Below are 23,135 nucleotides of genomic sequence, written 5' to 3'. Positions count from 1 at the left end.
TCTACACCTGGTACTTGCTGCTTTTTACACCATGTTGTTCTTCCAAAACTCATGAAAGCTCTTGGAAGCTCTTGGAAGTTTGTGGGATGGCGAGCTTCCCTGCTAGCTAGCAGTGTGGGGTGATGGCTACCTAGCATGCTGAACCTCTCACATGGTGTATAGGTTGGCACAGGAAAGCAGGCTCACTTGATTGCATGGATGACAAGGTGCCTCTTCTGGCTGATCTGCAATCTTCTAAAACGATTGTAAAGAAACTATTCAGCAATAAAATCTGGTTGTCACACAGCTTGTAGCTTCGTTCATCAGTTTTACGATGAACTGCTTATCATTTCATTAACGATCATTGTTATTGTGAAAGATCAGTTAAGTCATGCAAGAAATTCTTAAAGCTTGCAGTGAAAAATAAGGGTCGCTATGAATTTTGCATTTGGTGTGTGTCAGGTCATATGTTGTAATGTCTCAAATGTAGCTAACATACTGAATTATTCTTTAAACTTGGACTGATATCACTATCACTTGTCTCCAGAAAAAATGGTTTGTAGGTAAAGCGTTTTATTCCAAACTAACGCACCAGGGAAAAATTCAGAATGAAATATTCATACCATTCCTCATATCTCAAATGGTTTAAGATATCTAAACAATATTTTGGGATACGAGTAATATGCAAAACTTCCACATTTAGCGTGATATCCAAGAAACTACTAATTTTTCACTGGGGTGCTGTACACACTATCCATTTTCTCAAGACTGGAGACAGACAGCAATATCCTTCCAAGTTTAAAGAACAATTCTGTATGTTGGCTATGTTCCATACACGACGACATACGACCTAACATGCACCAAACACAAATTCATAGCGACCCTTATTTTCCACTGCAAACTTCAACAGTTTTTGGCAGTACTGGAAAGTCTCAAAACATAACAGTGACTATGACCATTAATGAAATGATAGGTAGTTCTTCATGAAGTTGACGAATGAAGCTACAAGATGTGTGAGAATCAGATTTTAAAATTGTATGAGAAAGATTGCACATCGCTTGGCAGGCATGTAACATTCCATTTCATCTCTAGAGTTAATTGGAGTTGTCTGAGAGCTCCTGCCCAGCAGACTGACATCAGATGCCAAATAGAACTCCTGATTGGCCAGTACATGTAGCATTTAGGGAACTTTACAAAGACTCACAAAGAAAACAGCACTCTAGATATCACAACCAGCTAGCAGATGACAGAGCCCGCAACAGAACCACCACGAAACCCAGAAAGCAAGCTTACAATGAATCTTACTCTGCATGAGATTTTACCCCACGTTCAACTATCCTTTGTTCAAGCTTCACATAAATCATCAAAGATGAGGCAATAACAATTTCTTTTGGTTTATCATTCCGCTACAACAGCTGAAAAAATATTATTTATATGTTAATGGTCTAGTAATATGAAATAATGTTGTGAGAATAGTACAAATATATGCATATTACATATTTAGTAGTAGTGGATTGAATAAATAAAGTCTAAAATGGGGAGATTGAGAGGCAAAAACAGTTGTTAGTTTGTCAAAATAGGTGTCGGGTGTGTGTTACAGACTGTAATTAAGAACATGTATACAGCATGTAATCATTATATATAGTTTAAAAGCAATTTGTGTTACATACCCTCAGTGGAAAATCTGGTAATTTTATAGACTTGGTACAATATGAAATTAGGTAGTTTTTTATTACAATTAAATGTCATATTACATGATATTAATGTCAATAAATAAAATATAATTTTCATGGGAACTTGCAGTTCAAAATTATTTTTAAGTAACCTACATCACAATGGAGCAATTTAGTTTAACTTAAAGTTCAGATACAGCACAGTTAATTCTTGAAATGTCATGATGAACATTTACACTATTATTGTATACAGACAACACAATGATGATTGGAAGCCACTTTCCCCTCACCGAAGGGCAATGCGGCTTTAACAGCATTAGCATGAGGGAGGAAGAATCCATGGGAATGTTTATTTTAGAATATTCTTGACATCTGATTTTCAGAACATGGATTGGCTGGTTTACATCAGATGTCTGATCAGCGATTTCCAAAATATCCTCCTCGGCCGCCTCTGAAGCCCCCTCTGTCTGGGCCTTGGAACCCATAGCCACGACCTCTGAAACCACCACCGCCACCTCTGTAGCCACCTCCATACGGACCACCTATGAAAATAAATAGAAAGTGAACAAACCGATTTATTTACACACACCAACACATGAAAACTGCATAGTTTTTACAGTAGAAACATTTAGCAAAACTTAATACTTTTTGCACACCGGGAGATGTAACATTTATCATTTTCAATGGGCCACAAACAATGCTTCAAAAGGTCGATAAGAAAACTACTCACAGTACAGAAGTAAGATCTGAACAGAAACGAAGCACATGCACAAAGAATTGATCATTATAGATAAAATTCTGCAAACACCCACACCCATGCAAAGTATCTACTACTTAACACTGCCTCTATATGATGAATGGTTGCTTCACCATACCACTGTTTATACTCAACCCAAGGTCTCTCATTACTTTATTAAATATTACCGTGCAAAAGATGTAATTACATTCCTCATTAATACTTCTAACTTACCGTTGTTTTACTGCATGCAGTTTCAAATGTACGGTTTACACTTTCTTCTAAAATTTTGTATTCTGGAAGAACACTTATCATATTACAAATATTTGTCAAAGTATGCTAGATATTTAAAAACATCTTTCAATTCTATTTTTAGTCAGTTTGTAACTTCACAAATGAAGCTGCTAAAGGGCAGCGTCAGCTTTCAGTGAGTAGCTAATGTACACAGAAGTACTTCTGTGGAGACTGACTTTCGCACCAGAGCTCTTACTGTTTCCTTAAAATTAAATTTAACATCAGTTTCAGGGGGTTTCGTACAACAAGTAAACTGATTAACTGGCATGGTTGGGAAAATCTGATGTTTTAATTTTTCTTTAATCTGAGGTTTGTACACTGGGCAGACCTCCAATAATTCTTTGCGCATATTATAGTCCTTCCTCTAACACCTCCACAACAAATTTGCAGTGGCTGACCATTCCATGGATTATGGGAAAGTTCAAGATACAAACCACTGGCTCATCCTATTGGGATACAGTGGTCAAAGAAGCTGTGGAAATCAGTAGACTACTTTCTCAATCAAGACGAGTATTTCCAGCTTATCTAATCATATAAACTACTCATTTCATGTCCATGCTCTCAGTGCAATTGTTGTTTTGTGTCTTCACTGCCTGTCATACCAAGATGTCATCAATTTTGATTACTATAGCTGGGCCACTGAAACACGTTATTTCAAGCTCACTTTACAAATGACTTTAAGTTCACGTTATGATTGAAAAACAAGGAACACGATGTGCTGCATCTTTTGAACTAATTACAGCATAGCAACGTAAGTCAGTTCCAACATCATTTTCATGTTGCCGGTTTCCATGTCCACAAATAAGTTTTAGCGTGTACCTCAAAAACTCTACGACCCAGTGACTATAATAAGGAAAGTGGTGCCCGCAGAGAAAACTGAGTATTTTTAAATACTCCTGGAAAGAAAAAAGCTGCCTTGCCCACTTACAGATCTTTATTCTTTCCAAACCAATTCATTTTGTCAGCATATTTATGGATATTACAGTAGGAAAGATAGCAAAGTTGTTTGTTAATTTTGTTATTTCTTTAAACTTTTCTCAGGCGGAAAATATAGCTTACAATGGTGTCAAAAACTATGGACTTCTGCTTTAAAAAGTTAGACAATGACTGTTGTTCAAAAAAGTTCATGTTGGTATTGCTTGTAGTACCTTCTTAAATAAAATTATAGGAAAAGATATCATTTCAATAACATGGTTACATGAAACCTGGGTCAATGCTGGAGAGAGAGAGAGAGAGAGAGAGAGAGAGAGAGAGAGAGAGAGAGAGATGATAAATGCTGGAAAGTGGAGACTCCGAACAGCAGTGGTTGTCAGCCAATGGGAAGAGGAGCCAGATTAATTATGGCCTCTACATGTTCTTCAAATGGTCTTGGGCAGGATGGATTTCTAGTTTTTCAATTTAAAAGAGCTGCATTTGTCATGAAGATATGGACCATCCACGATTTCTGCAATGGTTTGAAAACTTGTTGCTCCAGTTTAGGGTTCCAACAGTGATTCTACTGGATAATGAACTCTTATAACTAATGACCGCAAAGAAATAATGGTCCAGTGATTGTTGGCAAAAGGCAATGCTGCAGACATTCATTTTTTGAAACAAAATAAGCCTATGACACCTATGTATGTTGTAAGTGAAGTTGCAAACGAACAGGTTCACATGGTAATTACACTACTGCCTTATAATTACCATTTTCAAGCAAACTGAACTGGTTTGGGGGTACTGTTAACACTTTCTACACCGAGACAGTACACAATACATTTTTACAAACACAGCCCTTTGAACAAAGCCCGTATTCCGTACATTCCTCTGTTTCCCACACTTTTTAATACAATCAAAGGTACGCTATACGTTTCTTCATTCAAACTGGCAGCAAGCGTAGTTTATGTACTTTCCAGAAGAGATCATTGCAAGTCTGTAGCTTGAGTGTACCAAACACACAATCAATTTGTGTGACCGTGATCGATGACCTCTGACTTGGGCTTAGTTCACTTTGTGGCTAAGTTTTGCTTTAGCAACATGGATTTTTTGATGGTTCTTATGGATAAGAAGAGGAAAACTGAGACTACATTGATTACAAACCTTCAGACGTATTTTGTGAACATTCCAACAGTTCAGGCAACAAACATGGGTTTATATAATTGAAAAATAGCGCTACAACATTACATGTATGTTACTATAAAAAATATTTTATACTGTTCTTTTGACTGTTTATATGGTTTTTTTTTTTTTTTTTAAATACATGAACAGACGAAGGTGAGGGTTCGAGTACTGCTGCTTGTTCTGACACATCACCAAACATGATTACTGGTGTGACCAAATGGTCCAGAGTTGACAATCAGCTTGATTTACCAGTGTTCAATAGTGCTAGTAGTGTAACTTTGCAACTGTATGAACACTGTGTACTGAATTTGAATGATTCTCAGCATTTTTCAATAATGAGAAGATCAAAACAAAAAAAGCTGAAACAAACATGAATGCAGGATTAAAATTTTTTGAAATGAGTAGGTAGTAGCCTACGAAGAGAAATTCTGTGTAGCATCAATGGTCAATAGTAAAGATACAAGAAATATACTTTTTTTCCTATCATTTTGCATATGAATGTAGTGAAGCTGCCAAAAATAAGTGACTATTGGTCAAAGGATTCATTACTTCAGTGGCATACAGGCTGATGAGTTGAGACAGATTCACTTCCATTTTGTTTATGTTGCTCTTTAACGACAACATGAAATTCATAAAGCTAGGTCAGCTAGGACATTACCCCTGCACGAAATCAGACATTTCTTCATTCTTTTGTCACAAAGTGTATGAATAATTTCAACCATACTTGAATCTCACAACTGATTAAGGAATATGCAAAGTAGAGGCTGAAGAGGATTTAGAGCTTATATGAAAAACAAACCAAATAAATATGTAATCGAACTTCATTTACTATGCGACTGAACAACAGTTTATGCTTTTAATTATGAAATTTACACAAGTAAAGCAACAACATAGACAACTGTCTTGTCTGTAATTGGAAGGCCTTAGGTAAACAGCTACATAGTCGTGGTGGTGTGGAAGGGCTCCAGTATTCAAAAGTTGTGTGTGTGTGTGTGTGTGTGTGTGTGTGTGTGTGTGTAAAAAAGTCTCTGGTGCGCTTTATCAAGGCCTTAGGTAAACAGCTAGATAGTCGTGATGGTGTGGAGGGGCTCCAGTATTCAAAAGTTGTGTGTGTGTGTGTGTGTGTGTGTGTGTGTGTGTGTGTAAAAAAGTCTCTGGTGCACTTTATCACGGCCTTAGGTAAACAGCTAGATAGTCGTGGTGGTGTGGAGGGGCTCCAGTATTCAAAAGTTGGACCATCACCAAGAGTAGACAGTGTTTGAAAGGCACTTCCCAGAAAAGATCCCAGCTACAGCATTTGAACGAAATGTAGCTTGGTGCTGTAAAGTCTGTGGGCAGATAAGGGGAAAAAAAGAAACTGGGAAAATTAGTAAGAAAAGAAACGCAATGGTGGTGTAAACAGAGTGAGGTGGGTCTCTGTGTACACGACAGTTTCAAGGAGTATCATGTTCGAATAAATGCTGCTTGATAAAACAAAAACTGCATTTCTGTATTGAATTTTTTTGGTATGCTTATATTTATTTCAATAAAATATGTTCTTCTGAAAATGCTTATTTCTTGCAAATATTCATAGGAATGAGTTTTGGAAGTTTAGTTTTTATTTTCTGGAAAAGTGTTCCACTTTCAAAACTGTAGAGAAAATACCATTTATTTTCAGAAAAAAGTGAATAAAAGCATTAGAACAAGGAAGGTCCAACCTTTAATGTAAACAGTTTTTATATTTTTTTTCATGACTTCTTTAAACAAAAATCTAGAAAATTAGTTGAGAAGTGTCAGTTCACAGAGACAAAATTTGTGTACATGGCTCAGTGTGGAAAACTTTAAAAATAATAACAAGCCTTTTACTGTAACAGAAGAGAAAAGACTATTACATTAAGGTCTTCCTACTGTAGACGTCACCTCACGGGAGAAGCGAGCAGACTATGTTTGTAAGCTTATTAGAGAAAGGCAGACTATAGATAGCGTTATAAATGAGAATGAACAACTAATGATTTCTCTTGACAATGATGATGATGATGTGGTGGTGGTGGTGGTGGTGGTGGTGAAGTCGAGTTTTGGCAGTGATCTGGATGATAGTGGTGATGGGGAACTGGATGGAATTGTGCCATTGTCACCACAAATTTGCTTATTGTCCAGAGCATGTTTCAAGAATTAATTCTTTTACTCTGCAACAGAGTATATGCCTAACTGTTTATTTCATTCTACAACTGTCAATAGCATGTTAGGTTTACATTCATGTTATGAGGTTTTATATGCAGCTATTTTGCCCTATTTTTCCCTGTAGTAGTTTTCTCCACAGTCAGAACACGTATTTTGTTATGCTTAGATATACATTGTGATGTGACGAGCTGTGTACATGGTGACTATATCCTACATTTACAAAACAAACATGGGAGCTATCAGTTGTGGGTGTGTGCAGCGAAAGGTATTGTAGCCTCAACTGCACAACTGCAGTGTAGCTAATTACACCTGAGCTGTCAAATGATACATTCAATGACTTGGGTATAACCACGTAATTGTTAAGCACTGTGGATTTGTTGACACAGCAATTGCAATGTTTTATTCTCAGATGCATGAAGTTTTATCTATGACTGACACTTGTGTGGTAACTGTCTTATGTATGCACACTTACTCCGTAGTATACCACCGCACCTACTGGTTGTATTTCAGTCGTGGTAATCAATTGAAATATCACAAGATGAAATACTGCTGTCCCAGATTCCTACTCAAAAGGTGATGGAATATCCCATCTGCAAAGAAAACTCCAAGAAACACAATTCCAGATTTGTCTGTGAAATGCTGTGCTGTATCGGACAGTTGCAGAAACTGATCTTGCACAGAAGTGCAAAGTTTCCACTGACCCATGACAGTCTAGCCAAGTGTGTAAGTTATATGACTTGAATGCAATAACTGTGTGCCACTCATTGTGATCTTTATATCTTTTTTTCTGTGCGCTACTGTGATTCTCACAAGCACTTCAGGAGGTAAACTCAAATAGCAGTACAAGATATTGGAAACAGCAAAAATCTTCTTTTTCATCCTTAAAACCATGCACAGGTGCTACTCAATCAAGTAGGATAGGCCATCAATTGAAAGCATTCTACCCTCTTCCTGGAGCTAGCTAATAAGGTAAAAAGTTCAACGTATTTACACTGGGACAGGCACACAATGTGATACTAGGGATTAATAGCTTCTAATGCTGGTAAGAGAACAACTTTATAAGAATTATGTAATCTAATCACGAAACCTCAAATATTTTAGATTTCAAAGCCCTGCAATGATATTGAAAATTTGGGGTATAATAGGGAATGAGATGGGTACAAACAGAACTATATGCATTGTTTTAAATGGTGATAATCAAATGTGCAGCCATGAATTGATCACAGAACACTAAAAACTGGTAATTAAATGAAACAACAAATTTACTGTAACCAGTCACTGTTTTTTTTATCTCCATGACACATTTAAAAGGTTTAAACCTACATCATCAGGTTGATTTACACTTGTTAGTATGAAGAGTGTGTGTGTGTGTGTGTGTGTGTGTGTGTGTGTGTGTGTGTGTGTGTGTGTGTTACGTTACGATTTTTTGGAGGAACTTGTGGTACTTCCTCTAGTGGACACAGGTTCCTTTCACTGTGACTGGAGACAGTGCCACAAGTATCTTCAAAAAATCTTAACATAACACAACACACACACACACACACACACACACACACACACACACACACGTCATACTAACAAATGTAAATCCACCTGATGATGGAGGTTTAAACCCTTGGAATGCATTGTGGGGATAAATAAACAGTGACTAGTAACAGTAAACATGTTGTTTCATTTAATGTCAATAACAGTCACAGTAAAGCCTAACCTAAAATGTTTGGGGGAAAAAAAAAAAAAAATTATACTGAGCAAATAGTCCATGGCTTCTCTCTTTTTCTTTCTTTTTTTTAACCCCTTCAGTGGGCGCCCCTGTGGCAGATAGCCGCAAGATGTAGTTTTCTATTAGTATCACAGATAGCGTTACAGTTGCGTCCACATCCAGATACATATCTGTTGTTCTCAACGGATGTCACCACTTACTACATTTGCGCTATTCATGCGTTTAACAGTTTGGTCGCTATTGTTGTTTGAAATGTGAGTGTCGCGTTTGCCGCTACGCACCTTTTGATGTAAGTATTTTCTATACTTGGGATTTTCTTTCACCTCAAGGCAATCTCTCTTTTATATTAATACAGTAGAGCATCAATTATCCGAAGTAATTGGGGGACATGGGTGTTCAGAAAACTGGTTTGTTCGGATAATCGAACTGTACAGTAAATTTATTCATAAAAACAGGAATCTCTTTTAGTATTACAAAGTATGTGTTCCGAGTTTCCTGTAGACACAGTTGTGCTGTGTTACGGTTAAAAGGCACTTCACAATAAGTGATAAAACAATGTAGCAACTGGAAACTTACTCCAGTTTTAAAGTATGTGAGACAGTACAATTCTTGTGGGCAAAATGTCAGAATTGCACACACATTCACCATGAAATTCAGTTGGCATAGGGATCAACTGCAATGTCAGATCCAGGCATAGTAAAATGGTGCCAACAATTTGATCATGGCTACACAGACATGGGTGATGCTGATTGGGAAAAAAAGGTCATCAACATTGAACACAGACAACAATGTCCATGAAATCGGTGAACTGGTTTGCAAAAATCACATTTTCTGAAGATGACGACATTCACACAATAGTTCCTCAGTGGCTCAATGACCAAGATGCAAATATCAATCATTGATGAATGACTGTTGTTTAAAGAGAATTTGTGAATCCGCTGAAAAATAGTGTTACGTGCCTGTGTCAATTTGGAGTTCAGTGCAGCATTTAATAATAGTTTCTTGGCCAGCCATAATAACGCACATCTTATTTTTGAAGTACCCTCATACTACTTTTGATATAATGATTAATCATTTATCTTTCTGATCAACAATTTATTAATGGAGAAGAGGAAACATAACAGTTCTCTCAAAGAGAATTAGCAACAATTTGTTTGTAAGTGACGCACATTTGATTCTTAGCAGTTCTCGTATGATTTTCTAGTTTACAAATAGCAATAGCAAAGCATTATGAATTCAAGCCAGAGAACTAACATCTTGGCAGCAGATTCATTTACAACAGAGCATACATCCTCTTCTGAAATGTGATATTTTCCCACTACTTGTACCTCATCTCCTAAAAAATAATGTAAATTATCAGCTAAACCAATACTCACCTACATCGACACACTATAAACTACACACAAGCACCTGCCACAGGGTTCATCGAACCACATTCACAATAATTCTCTATTATTTTATTCCCGAACAGCACACAGATAAAACGCACATCTATATCTTTCCACGTGCGCTCTGATTTCCCTATTGTATTGTGATGATCGCTTCTTCCTATGTAGGTCAGCATCAACAAAATATTTTCACATCTGGAGGAGAAAGATGGGGATTGAAACTTAGTCAGAAGATCCTGCCACAATGAGAAACCCCTTTGTTTTAATTGCTTGTGTGTGTGTAGTGCTGCTTGTGGGGCCACTCAGGGACAGGGTGGATGTATGGGACAGGTTTTCATCTAGGTCTATAGCAAGAATGTGAGCTATAAAGCAAGGGGTTACGAGCAGGAGTGGAGTAAGGGTGGACAAGGATATTATACAGAATCAGTGGGATGCAGACTACCAAAGTGGGAGGGGTGGGAAGGATATTGGGTGGTGGGAATGGGGGACATAGTAGGTGACTGGAGAGAGAATGCACAGGATATCAGTTTCTGTACATGGTTGGGAGGGCAGTTTTGGTCTGTGAAGGCCTCGGTGAGACCTTCGATATATTTGGAGATGGACTGTTTGTCACTACAAATGCAATGGCCACAGGTGGGTGGGATGTATGAAGTGACTTCTTGGTATGAAATGAATGGCAGCTGTCAAAGTGGAGGTATTCCTGGTGGTTGATAGGGTTGAGACAAATGTTGGTACTGATGTAGCTATCTCTGAAGTAGAGGTCTACATTGAAGTAGGTGGCTTCTTGTGTTGAGGAGGACCACGTGAAGTGAAACTTTGGACTTTAACATTGGCTTTGGATTGCATTGATTAGTACAGTTTGCAGTGGGAAAGTGTTTCCACTGTAGAGACTGGAAGGAGGAGAGAAGGTCTTTAATAAGTCTAGTATGATAGAATATGGGAATGGGACAAAAGATAAGGCCTTTAGAATGGACTGATACTTCTGTGGGAGTAAAGCTTTTGCAGGAAAAGTTCATAACTGTGTTTTGGGTCTGTTTAGGTACTGGATTCTCTATGGTGGTGGGAGAGTGTTTCTGAGAGTGTGATAAATGTAATAAGGCTATTGAAAACACGGACAGTGGTAGACCAAGGTGGGAACAGGTGGTGAACAGTTTGGAGACACTTTTGAGATGGTGATGTGTATGCTGCTTTAGTTCCTCAAGAGTTTCAGTGTGAGAGACGAGATAAAGGAATTTGGGATTTCACAACAGAAGAAGTCTACGTAGGTAATACATTCTTATGGATTCAGATGGATGTTGTATTAAAGCATGTAAACAAACTATATTTTGAAACCTACCTCTAGACATGCCACCATTGTTGAAATTACCACGCATCATTTTTGGTGGTGGCCCATCAAAACCAAATGTGTGACCACGAGGTGGTCTTCTAGAAGGCACCCTGGAAAAAAGAAAAATAATTACTAAGGCTTTTCCTCTGCATAACATTAGGCTTGTGTCTTGTTATGAGTACATTCCACATGAACCCAGAATTCTAGTTAACAATATGAGCCAATGAAGACATTGTTGGTAATGTTTTAATATTGGCTGAGACCAGAAACATATTTATATTCTCATATCTTGTCATGCCGTGTTAACCAGACCAAATCTAGATTGACTGACCTTTTTGAATCTTATTCATTTTGCATCAACAGATTTAACACAATTTCTCTCTCTCTCTCTCTCTCTCTCTCTCTCTCTCTCTCTCTCTCTCTCTCTCTCTGTGTGTGTGTGTGTGTGTGTGTGTGTGTGTGTGTGTGTGTGTGTGTGTGTGTTCTCTCTTGGAATATGACATCAAGAAGTAAATTCAACACAGCAATATTTGTGGAAGTTTGGAGGTAAATACAAGCTTCGTAAAGGAGATTTTGAAACATTATATGAATATAAGAAAATTTGTATGTATGACACACAGGTATTGTGTATTTTCACTAGAAATTAATATATTTGTTTATTTACATTATAAAGTTTTGTAAATTGTAAATATTCTGTAATGAATTTGTTATTATCATCACTACACTATGTGTATGTAGTGGAGCAAATACGATCAGAGAAGCAAGACAAATCTTAAAGGAGACACCATTGCAAAGGGGATCTAGAAGAGTACAGAGCTAGTGATGTAGCTGAAAAGATTAGTGAAGACTCTGGAATAGCTGTGCCTACTGGCAAGAAGCGTCACACTGTCTTCATCCTTCTAGGTAAGTATGACATAAAGCCCATAGTGTGGGTACACAAAGCTCTATCGACTATGGAACTAGTGGGTATCTTCCAACAGACTACTGAAGCTAAATGAAACTATGTATATATGTATGAGCTGTCCACGCTCTTTCTGAAGTGGTGCAGACAATTTCATTGTCTACAAAATCAGTAGTATATTCCTCATTTATTTGCTACACGCATTGATCTGTGCAGCAATTGCGTATTCATGAAATATTAACGAAAAATTTAATGATGTCTTGTCAAATATTTCCAGTTCATCTCTACCTCAAGTTGAAGACAGTGGTTCTTCATTTGGAAAATGTCATCACTGACACTGTTTTGTCTCAACAAAAATCATCGCATATACGAATGACAAATGCATTACTTCTATCATCATGAAGACAGTATCAAAATCAGTAGATCATAAACAGACTGGAATCCATGAAAATAGTGAGTTCAACCCAGAACGCATTACAGAAATGTGCAATTAAAGTACAAGTAGAATATTCCTTACCAGGTGCACAACATGTACTGGAATGGTTAAACTCTTACAAATAACAATACCGCTAGGTGTGTGAATGTTTAGAAGCTCACTCAGCTTAAACGTGACAGTTTACTGCTGACAGCATTGAAAGGGCAAACTGGCAGTGTAGCAAGCATTCTCTTTTTCTCTCTGCACAGAACACTTCACTCAGCCGCCATCTTGCCTGTACCCCACTATAGTGTGGTGGTGGTGGTTGTTGGATGTTTAAGGGGGACTAAACAGCGAAGGTCATCAGTCCCCCATTCCAAAATCAGGCGAGCCGAAAATCTACGAAGCAGATAAAAACCAAAGGGGGAGGAGACCTCCCCCCAGGCGCTAAAAGCACACAAATGCAGCAACAAACACTACAGACAAGAACAGGACAGAGGAACACCAGACAGAAAGAAACAGAAGAAAGGAAGATGGCCGGAGACTGGTTGACTGACCACGAGATCAAAAATGGGAAAGAGTCAACCATCTCACGGCACACCAGAACAGCAACAGACACAAGGACAATAGACACAGAAAGGGAAAGGCGCAGGACCTCCCTAAATCGAACCATAAAACGGACTACCACGGATAAAATTTAAAACGGTATCAGCCCACTATAGTGTGATGCGAACACTATAGTCAGGCCATTTTGTGCTAGCAAGAAGTACAGAAGTCTGTTGCACTGCACATACTCATAAAGTTCCTCGTGCAACAAGGACCAAACCCTCAGAAATTTTCATGAGGGTCTGCACACAGTTTGAGGAAGAAAACCTTTGAATGACTCAAATGTATGAATGATGTAAAACTTATGGAAAACGTACTCCACCAATGATAACCACAGATGAGAATCACACCAGACCACATCATGCCATGTGTGACTTTTGCAGTCTGATACCTGTCTTTAGGTATGACTGTAAGATACTTTTAGTTATATCTCTGAAACCATGAGTTTCCTGTTTATCACTTATCAGTTCATGAGATTCGTCCAATACAGTGATAGATATAGGAACAATTTCATTAATACTGTAGGGTCTATGCTCCATATCACATATGGCAAATGATTTTGAGGAGCCTTTCCTAAAATCATGTTCAGTTTCTCTTAATCCTTTTGTTAAATTTGCCTTCGGCCATCATATTTAACTGATTTGGTTGAGCTTAAAATTTTTTGCAACACACTAAACACCACAAACATCTAGATGGCAAGTACAGTACCGTAATTTAGGCAGGGAGAACTAACAAACTGCTACAAATGATGTGAAATGCAATTGGATACAGTGTTAAGTGTTACCTGTGATGTAAACATACTCAGCTTCCAGAGTGCCCGGACATCCATGTAAAATAGCAGTACATTGTGAATTAAGATGCGATATTGTGATTACTGCCCAGTTTATTAAAAACCCTCAATTAAGTATTGCACAAGATAGGCATTATACACAGTGGATTTCGAAATGTCTTGGTTTACTACAAACTTTCTGGAAGAAAGCAAATGTAATGGAATTTACAGCTGACTAACAATGAATCAACTAGTATGGTTAACCATCAAAAGTGCTGATCCTCAATTTTGACAGTTACAACACAGAACTGGACACATCACATCGCACCACATCACATCACATCCGGAATGGTTTCCCTCATACTAGGTATCAAAGAACGATAGTTGGAAGGGGGAAAGGATGTGCGCAGTAAGTTTTAAAGGGAAAAACTATTACCATGATTCCATGACTGATTTTGGGCATTGCCAGTGTCAACAGTATGCATCCACCAGAAACTGTATAATGCACTGGGAAATTACTTATTTTTGACAACTATTACAATGATCTTCCAAACAGGCATGGTTGTTTCATGGATAAGCTCAAGATCTAGTGGGCAATACAAGTTTTGCTTTACAATACAGGATTTTAAAATAATGTGTGGGAGACAGAGAACACGGTTCAACATCAGAATCTTAAAACTGTATTACAGAATCAGAAAAGTGAAATCACATCTTTTACTCTGTTCACTGCAAAATACTGCATGAAGACGAACTCGAATTTTTTCCTTTAATTATCCATGAATACAAGCTGACACGTCTGTGTCTGAGGCAAGGAAAAATAGGATAAACATACCCGCCAGTTGACACTTGATCCATGTTGTGACGACCAGCATTCATCCTACAGAGCTGCTTAAGTACATTCATCACCTTCTCATCAAGTGGTGACAATTCTGTAATTGTTTCTGGATCTTTAGCAGCTCTTACCACTAGTGCTTCCAATGCCGGCCGCAGTGCAACAATTGCAGCAGCTATCTCTGGTTTTATCTTCAAATTAATCCTAGAACAGAGACAAAAAGAAAAAAAAACTATACTCAATATATAAAGATCAATCAATCACAGACCTGCTACATTACAGTAATAGTATCTTCGCAATTCAACTGTAACTCAGCAATTTTCCAAACTGGCCTTATGTTCTCTTTGAACAATACAGTAACAAACGGCAAAATGTGGACACACTTGAGTGTACTATGGAATGAATACATCATTGTAACATCAATCCTGGAAAAGCACAATTTTAACCCTCTGGCTGCTACCCCATTCCATAGTGACCACAGCTTTACCACCACCTTACACTACTACCTGCGACAAGGCATGAAGTAGCGGCTGCAATCTGTGTATTTGTTTAGCTTCACTGCCTAGCCTCACCTGTCCTTAACATTCTTGGAGCGCTGTGTGTGACGACTTCATCTGCTGCTCTGGGTCTCACCACCCCCACAGAAAATAAATACAGTTACACTGACAAGTTTTTGTTTTACTTTAAAGCTGTGCTAAAAATGAATTACTGCGTAGACAAATGCACAGTCATGTAAATATTGTTTCACGATCAAGATTTACATCTTTCCAGGAGTTTTTAGTACCATTTCAGAAGCCTATGACAATAGCGAGGTGCCACTCTGGAATCACCTCAGTAAATTAATGGGTTCTTTAATAGTTACTCTTCCATTATAACTGCTGTCTTCCATATATTCAAAACCATAACAACTCAAGGGAAGGCTGAATCATCTGTGTTATAGCTCTCATATGCTGATAGTAGTTGGAAAAGGTAGTAATAACTTTCTTTGCTCCAAGTTTGTTGATTCTGTTTGTGAGACGGCTTTGATAATTTCATGTATTTGTTTCGTATACAATAACCAACTGAACCTTTGGTCACAGGAGGTCAGATTGCCAAATGATCTAATGATAAGAGGTGTGATATGATAACGCTGTTCTGTGTGCGCAGCACAACCGTGTCATTCGAACTGTCAGTGAAGCGCCGGAGCAGACATATTGGCTGCTATGAAATACTTATCCCCTGATTTTAAAGAAATTATTTTGTGAAAAAAAATTGATTCTTCCACATCTTACAGCCTGATATCTTTGCTCAATGAGTCACAGGAATTTTTTTTGTTTTCCATTATATTTATTGTGCTGCATCAAATTAAGTGAAGCAGTGCACAAAACTTAAAGAATTTTGCAGTGACAAAAACATGCATAGACTGTACATGTGGTTCATTTTAGGACATCCACTGCTGTGTATGAAATGTAGTCAACAAATAAAGATTGTATTGAAAGCTGAGAGCAGAACAATATCGATCACTGATCTCAAGATTTACTTTTATATATATGGGAGGGTTGCATGCAGTGCATCTAGTGTTCTGGCCAAAGATAACAAAATAAGGCTTTTTGCAAATGATAGCACACAATGAGGTGTGTATTTTGCCATATGATTAATACTCTTAACTTTTTGACTTATCAAGATATGGAAGTAACTATAGATTTCTTCATGGAAAGGTGTATTTCTTTTAACATCATTGTGTTTCTACATTCCACTTCTCAACTGTAACAGCAACAACCTTTGATCATCCTTATTATTTTACCAGAATACCATATAGTCTCCGGATTAGACTTCCGGACGCTTAAGTATTTCAGAGCAAGCATTTGCATAATTTCAACATAGTATGAATGAAATTTGTCCATGGCCTTCAAAATCTGTATCACAATGGTCACTGGTTTAACTAAATGCAGCTACTCTCAATGATAAAAATCTGGTAAAGTTTCTTTTATTTCCTTCAAGAAAGTTTTCTTAAAAACCTATCAGAGTGTTGTTTCAATCCTATGACAGCTTTCTTGTGTCTTTCTTTCTATTCCACTAGATTATACATGGCCAGAATACTGTTACTGGGTGTCTGAAATTATGGAGGATTTAGGCAGATAAAGGTGGTATGTGCCTCTGCGACACAGCATGTTAGTGCACGATAGGTATGAGTGTCACCTCAAGTGGGCTCTGTGGGTAGTTGTAAAGAATGCAACACAAGACATGAAGAGCGCACCATCATATGGCGAAGAGATTTTGTATCATTAATTATGACTGAAGAGATGACTGCTGAGCTTGGTGGGAAAGATGGCTAATTGATCTTAAATAACTATTCACGACAAAGACATGTACAGATCCATATAAGCTACTGAAAACTCAAATATATAATTTTAAAGATTTTTCCTGCATTGGTCTATTTTGTGCTACAATTACTATAAATATCATCAGTGATAGAGCAATTAACAAAACAGTGGAACTGATATTTCTCAGTAATGACAAGAGCAGGGACCAGAAAATTCAGCAATATTTTTGGTAAAATTTGTGTGTATTTTTTTTGCAAAATTTGCATAAATTTTTGTTGAAATACACACTATTTTTATTGTTAATGATTAGAAGCGCAAATTTCAAAGATTGTCACACTATGCGAGTGATGAAAGACGCCTTAGCTCCTTGAAATTGGCTGTTAAAAAAAGTGCTGAGTGGGAACTTTTGACTGGAGCTTCAACAGCTTCTTTTAGCCCGAAATGATCTTTGCATTTTTGTTCAGCTGCATTTACACTTTCAACAAATCAATGTTCTGAATTTTCCCATTGCTGAACCAAATATATGATTGATTTAAGATGTTTCTGGTCATCATTTGTCTTTTCCTACCCAATCCAATGATCACAGAATCTGCAAAACATTAATTTTAACCTTTTGTGGGCATTTGTTGTTGTGCGATCTGTGCTCGACAGCCTACAGGCACAACTGGAAAGGCATTTAGTGTAGAAGTAGAACCTAAAGTGAATATTAAACAATGGAAAATCCAGGATGGAATAATGACAATCTTATGAGAAGGGACAGATCAGGATGGAATAATGACAATCTTATGAGAAGGGACAGATCAGAATGAAATAATGACAATCTTATGAGAAGGGACACACACACACACACACACACACACACACACACACACACACACACGAAAATGTGCGGGTGCACGAGACCACACACTCTGGCCACTGAAACAGGTTGTGTGTGTGTGTGTGTGTGTGTGTGTGTGTGTGTGTGTGTGTGTGGAAGGGGGGGGGGGGGCGGCGGCATTCGCCCGCTATTTCAGGAGGAGGCCTTTTTGCATGAAAGTTTAATTTTTTACGAGTCTTTTTGTTGTGTCTATCTGCGACTCAACATCTCCACTATGTCTACAGTGATTCTTGCAATTTTAGGGAAAGAACTTTAAGTTTCAAATTGCTACAGCACAGAGTGCTATATAGTGGCAGACAGTTGCAAGTAGGCTTTTAACCATCAGAGGAGTGAGGAGCAGTGTGGTGACACAAGTCATGCTTCCCTTTCGCAGGGCACCTACTCCAACTGTGTCCTAAGAAAACAGAACTGACACACTGTCACATGAATCACTGCTATTTTCCGTTGTTTTATGGTCATAACCAAAATTCATGAAGGTTCAGGATGTCTCTTCAGTCATTTCAAAATAAGAAAAGAGAACAATGTGAAACATGCAATACAAAGCATTCAGGAATCTAGTGGCATTCTAGACAACCCTAGTTCAAAACATTCCCCATGTTAGAAGTATCCACATTATACCAACTTTTTAATTGTAGATAACAGATGTACGTGTTTCTTTGTTATAAAATGTAAGGTCCCACAGCTGAGTACTACTTCTATCGCATTGTGAGAACCTTAAATAGATCATTCAACCACACACAATTGGTGTGGCACTACCAGAGCTTCGAATGCACAGATGTGTCACTGTGTTCGTACACTTTTCATTTTGCAAACAGGTTATTATGCACTTTATTTTTCCAAACTGGGCGAACCAGTACCAGTAATCAACAATTGGTTACACTTTCAATATTTATAAGCAAAAAATAAAGCTATTTCTATCCCTGAAAAAATTGTTCATCTGGATTCAATTCGCTGTGATATAGCATATATTAGGTATTTCATATTTTGAGGCAGAATTCGCATCCCTTTAGCATTTATTGCAAAATGTGAATTTTTCTGGTCCTTAGTCATGAGGTATGACGAACAAGGTATTAGGAGTTCTCTCACATAAAGCTATTATGGTTGTCAGTAAAACTAATTAATTAGTCTACAATTAATATGCTTGCAAGTAAAATCACAGCAGCACAACACAGACTTGCGCAATTCCTATATGAAACTATAATACTGTATGTCTAACTCGAGCTAAGTAGTGCTGGAACCATGAAGAAACAACGCAGAATGACATGACATACATTTGATGTTTGTTTTCAAGCTTCTTATTTAACATACTAATACTTGCCGAAAGGAGTACAACATGTATTACTTGTTTTACAAAAATGTACTGAGCTACAAGAAATAATTCCGTACCTCAGATGTAAAGTAAAGGGGCAAAATTCAATTTCTGCAATTTTGACTTAAAGTGTATTTTAAATATAAAGACACTGCTTAATTGATGGAAAATGGGTATCAGTCCTGCACTAGTTCACGTATGATTTACGGAGTGTTAAGGGAGTACATGTCTATTGAACATGTCTAAATTGGCCATGGCTGGAGCAGGACCAGTCTTACTTTTACAAATGATGTAGTATCTGACTATTAAAAATATGTTTTTACATGAAATCTGAAGAAATAGGACTTGTGGCACTTGACTTCTCAGGTAATGAATTCTGATTGGGCTAAAATTTTGACTGGCCAGTTACAACCTGAGTGAACTGACGAGGATTGTCACTGTAAATAGTAACAGGTGGAAGATAACACTTATGACAGTTCAGTTTTCACAGTTTTATGGCATCCTACTTATCCCTCTGCTCAGTGGACCTGCTTCAAACATATAGCCACCACAGGCAGTTTCCTAGAATGAAAAATAGCTAGTCCTTTTCCTTCACACCATCAACAAATTTTGAGCACTTCACAGTCAAAGGGACCAATGACAAAACAGTTTCGTCCTGTAGAACAATAGTAATCATTTAATGGCGTGAAATCTGTAGGCATGAATGGCACTTTGGCAGTACAGTGATTCATTTATTTATGCAGCGCATTCAGAATACTCGGAAAAAGAGTGGTTTGTTGATTACAGACTAAGAAAATTTCGCAACAAACAACATGAACTTATGATTCTTTGGAGCGAAGATTGGAATTATACGTTTTGGGCAGCTCACCACTGGACTGATTATTTTTGTGTGTGGAGATTTTAATTTTATTATTTATTAATTAGTGTTACAAACTTGATTCATTTTTCATGCATTGGCCATTGGAATTGTTACAAAACTTTAGGGGGGACTTTCTGAACTATGATATGAGACTTGATTTACAGGGTTTTATGATGTGACAAAGCAGTCATATTTCTAAGTTATTTATATGAGAGACTAAACTATTTCATTGTCATCATTCCTCAGTCAGGAAGTTGGCATTCACTTTTGGTGACATAAACTGTTTATAATTTTAACTTCAGCATCAAATTTACGGAAATTGATATGTAGCCACCCCTCAACCTAATGATGAGCTTACATTAGTCAATCATTCTCATCTGCCGGTGCATCAAGTATAGTTCTGTGCAGTCATCAATAAAGCCAAGCCTTGTTAGGCAAAGGCACGGGTTTGCTTATAATGCAAGTTATTAGAAGATTATACAGTCACTCGAAATATGACACCGCTTCTATCATTCTTCAGTACAAGTCATGTCTTGAGAGTAGTATACAAAAATGAAAAATAAATAAAAAAAAAAAATTTAAAAAAAACGATTATTCCTATACAGCAGTACAAATGTAGATAATGTAACACATTCAAATGATACTACCAGTATTACATATGAATAAACCTGAAATTTCACTGTGTTGGATAAACCAACTTTAACAACTACAGCATTTATCATGTCAGGGTGTAATAAAATAATCAAAGAAGAATTAATGAGGATCTCCTAAAAGAATTATACGGGATATGTAGATTAAAGACTGCAAGCCAATGAAATATTTTGGAATGTGGGTGAGCTATTTTTTTTTACAACTTCCAGCACAATTTGTGTAATTACCACAATCCATGAAGTTCCATTAATCTAGCATCTACTGCTATAGGTTTGCCATCATCTGACTCTTTCGAGCTTCCAATGGGAGACAAAATACTACATGGGCACAGCACAATATTAAATATAAGAAAGAAAATCTTTATGATGCCCACTATAATGCTAGAAGAAAACAGTTCCAAACAATATTTATTTTATCTTCAAGAAAAAATTATGTTAACATTACATACTTAATAGAAATAAATTTTGATGTCAAAGTTTAATAAACATGATTAACATCTGCACTGCAAACTGTTTCCAGAATGTATCCTTACTATGCAGCTGGGTGTGTGCTACTGATTAAAATTATATGCCAAGCTCGTCATTGCATTCACCATCACCAAACTTCACAGATAAGCTTGAGATCACCTATAAGTTTGAAAAATAGAAGAGATGTTCTAACAGAATTACCTGTGATAGGACTGGATCCACAGTCAAGTAGCTGTCCAGATCACAGTTGAAATCTGTCAGGAAGTTTTACAATGATGGACACAAAACTTACCAGTTGTCTAAGCGTATGATGTTCTCGACGAATTCAACCTTTCTGGATCCAAATAACAGCAAGTGAATAGGTGTCACCATGGTCGTCTGTTTACATGAAACAGCCCTTGTTCGAATCTGCCAATTAAAAATAAATACAATGTTATTAAATTTTATTTTCTATTTGCGCTACAAGTTCTTCCAGCAATACTGAAATTATTAAGAGAAAAGATCAGATTTGGCAACTTAAAGCAGGAAGTACCAGTTCCATTTGATGAAAAGTGCATCAAAATTTATATTTAAACGAAGTTTCCGCAAATAATGAGACATGATTTCATAAGCACTATTTATTAAGTCTAACAGTTTAATTGTTACATGAAGTAAAAATGCAAGTAAATTTAAACAACGGAAAATTCAGGATGGAATAGTGACAACATTATGAAAAGGATAGATTGTCTACTCTGCATATAAAGGATATGTTGAATCGCAGACACACACATTGAAAAGACTGCTATACACTTAAGTTTTCGCCCAAATGGCCTCCTCCTAAAGTAGGGGGGGGAGGGGGGGAAGTAAAGTAAAGTAAAGTCTCTAGCTGCAAAGGCCTCAGCGGCCTGAGACAGTGGCCACATGTGAGAGTTGCGCTTGTGTATTTTCAATTTTAGAAGAAGGCCTTTTTGCCAAAAGCTTAAACGTGTACCAGTCTTTTTTTTTGTGCCTGTTTGCTACTCAACGTCTCCTCTATATGGTGAGTAGCAATCTATCCTTTTCATAACACTGCAAGTAGAATTATTGGTTAACTGCCTGTTTGTATTGTGTAAAGATTGAGAATCTGTTTATGAAAACCATCCCAAGGTAAAATCCAGGATGGGGTAACAGTATGGAAAGATCGCTATTCACCACTTAGAGGTACAAAGAGAACAAATGCTATCCATTCCCTATTGTTGCTATACAATTGCTGGCATTGTAGATCCTCCATTTTTCACTATTTGGCCATACTCTATTAAAATACCCATTTCTTATATATGTTTAACATATAGAAATTAAATAATACTTGGCTGTACCAATTGGTCAGTTAATCAGCACTCTCATGGAAGCAAAAGTAAATTGGACCACTCACGATGATTTGCTGATGTAATGATTGATATGCTGTAATGATTACATGCAAGATTAACTCAGATCATCAATGGTAAGGTACAATGGTATTTAGAAACAAATCATTCAATGCCAGTGCACTCACATACCTTTTCTCCAAATACAAAGAAAGGGAAAGGAAATTTCTGTTCAAAGTTGCTGCAGTTTACTGACGTCTTATGGATAAGAGCAGCTTTGGATTCAGTTGTCAGTACCTGCAAAATAAATGAGAACAATGTAATTTAATGATCATGTGAAATACAAAACAGTACATTACAGAATCTTAATGACATGACTAGTGAGAATTTAGCACTATACTAACACTGTAAAGCATATGCAAGTCCACACTGGCTGGGAGTCCTGAA

At 37.3% G+C, this 23,135-nt stretch overlaps 1 protein-coding gene across 3 annotated transcripts in view; it reads right to left on the bottom strand.

Annotated features, from left to right (window-relative positions):
• Positions 1–1,684: 1,684 nt before the first annotated feature.
• LOC124610662 (dosage compensation regulator) overlaps positions 1,685–23,135 on the bottom strand; it is a 184,718-nt gene continuing 163,267 nt past the window's right edge. For all 3 annotated transcript variants that reach the window (XM_047140176.1, XM_047140175.1, XM_047140177.1), the window contains 5 exons: positions 22,881–22,985; positions 21,659–21,774; positions 14,898–15,101; positions 11,384–11,484; positions 1,685–2,194 (listed from right to left, as the gene is read on the bottom strand). In XM_047140176.1, the coding sequence (XP_046996132.1) occupies positions 2,070–2,194; positions 11,384–11,484; positions 14,898–15,101; positions 21,659–21,774; positions 22,881–22,985 (651 nt within the window). In that variant the 3' untranslated portion in view covers positions 1,685–2,069. The remainder of the gene's footprint in view (positions 2,195–11,383; positions 11,485–14,897; positions 15,102–21,658; positions 21,775–22,880; positions 22,986–23,135) is intronic.

The sequence above is a fragment of the Schistocerca americana genome, chromosome 1 (genome assembly GCF_021461395.2).
Source record: "Schistocerca americana isolate TAMUIC-IGC-003095 chromosome 1, iqSchAmer2.1, whole genome shotgun sequence".
Taxonomy (NCBI): domain Eukaryota; kingdom Metazoa; phylum Arthropoda; class Insecta; order Orthoptera; family Acrididae; genus Schistocerca; species Schistocerca americana.
The sequence above is the reverse complement of the archived record's forward strand: the minus strand, read 5'-3'. Positions and strand labels throughout refer to the sequence as shown.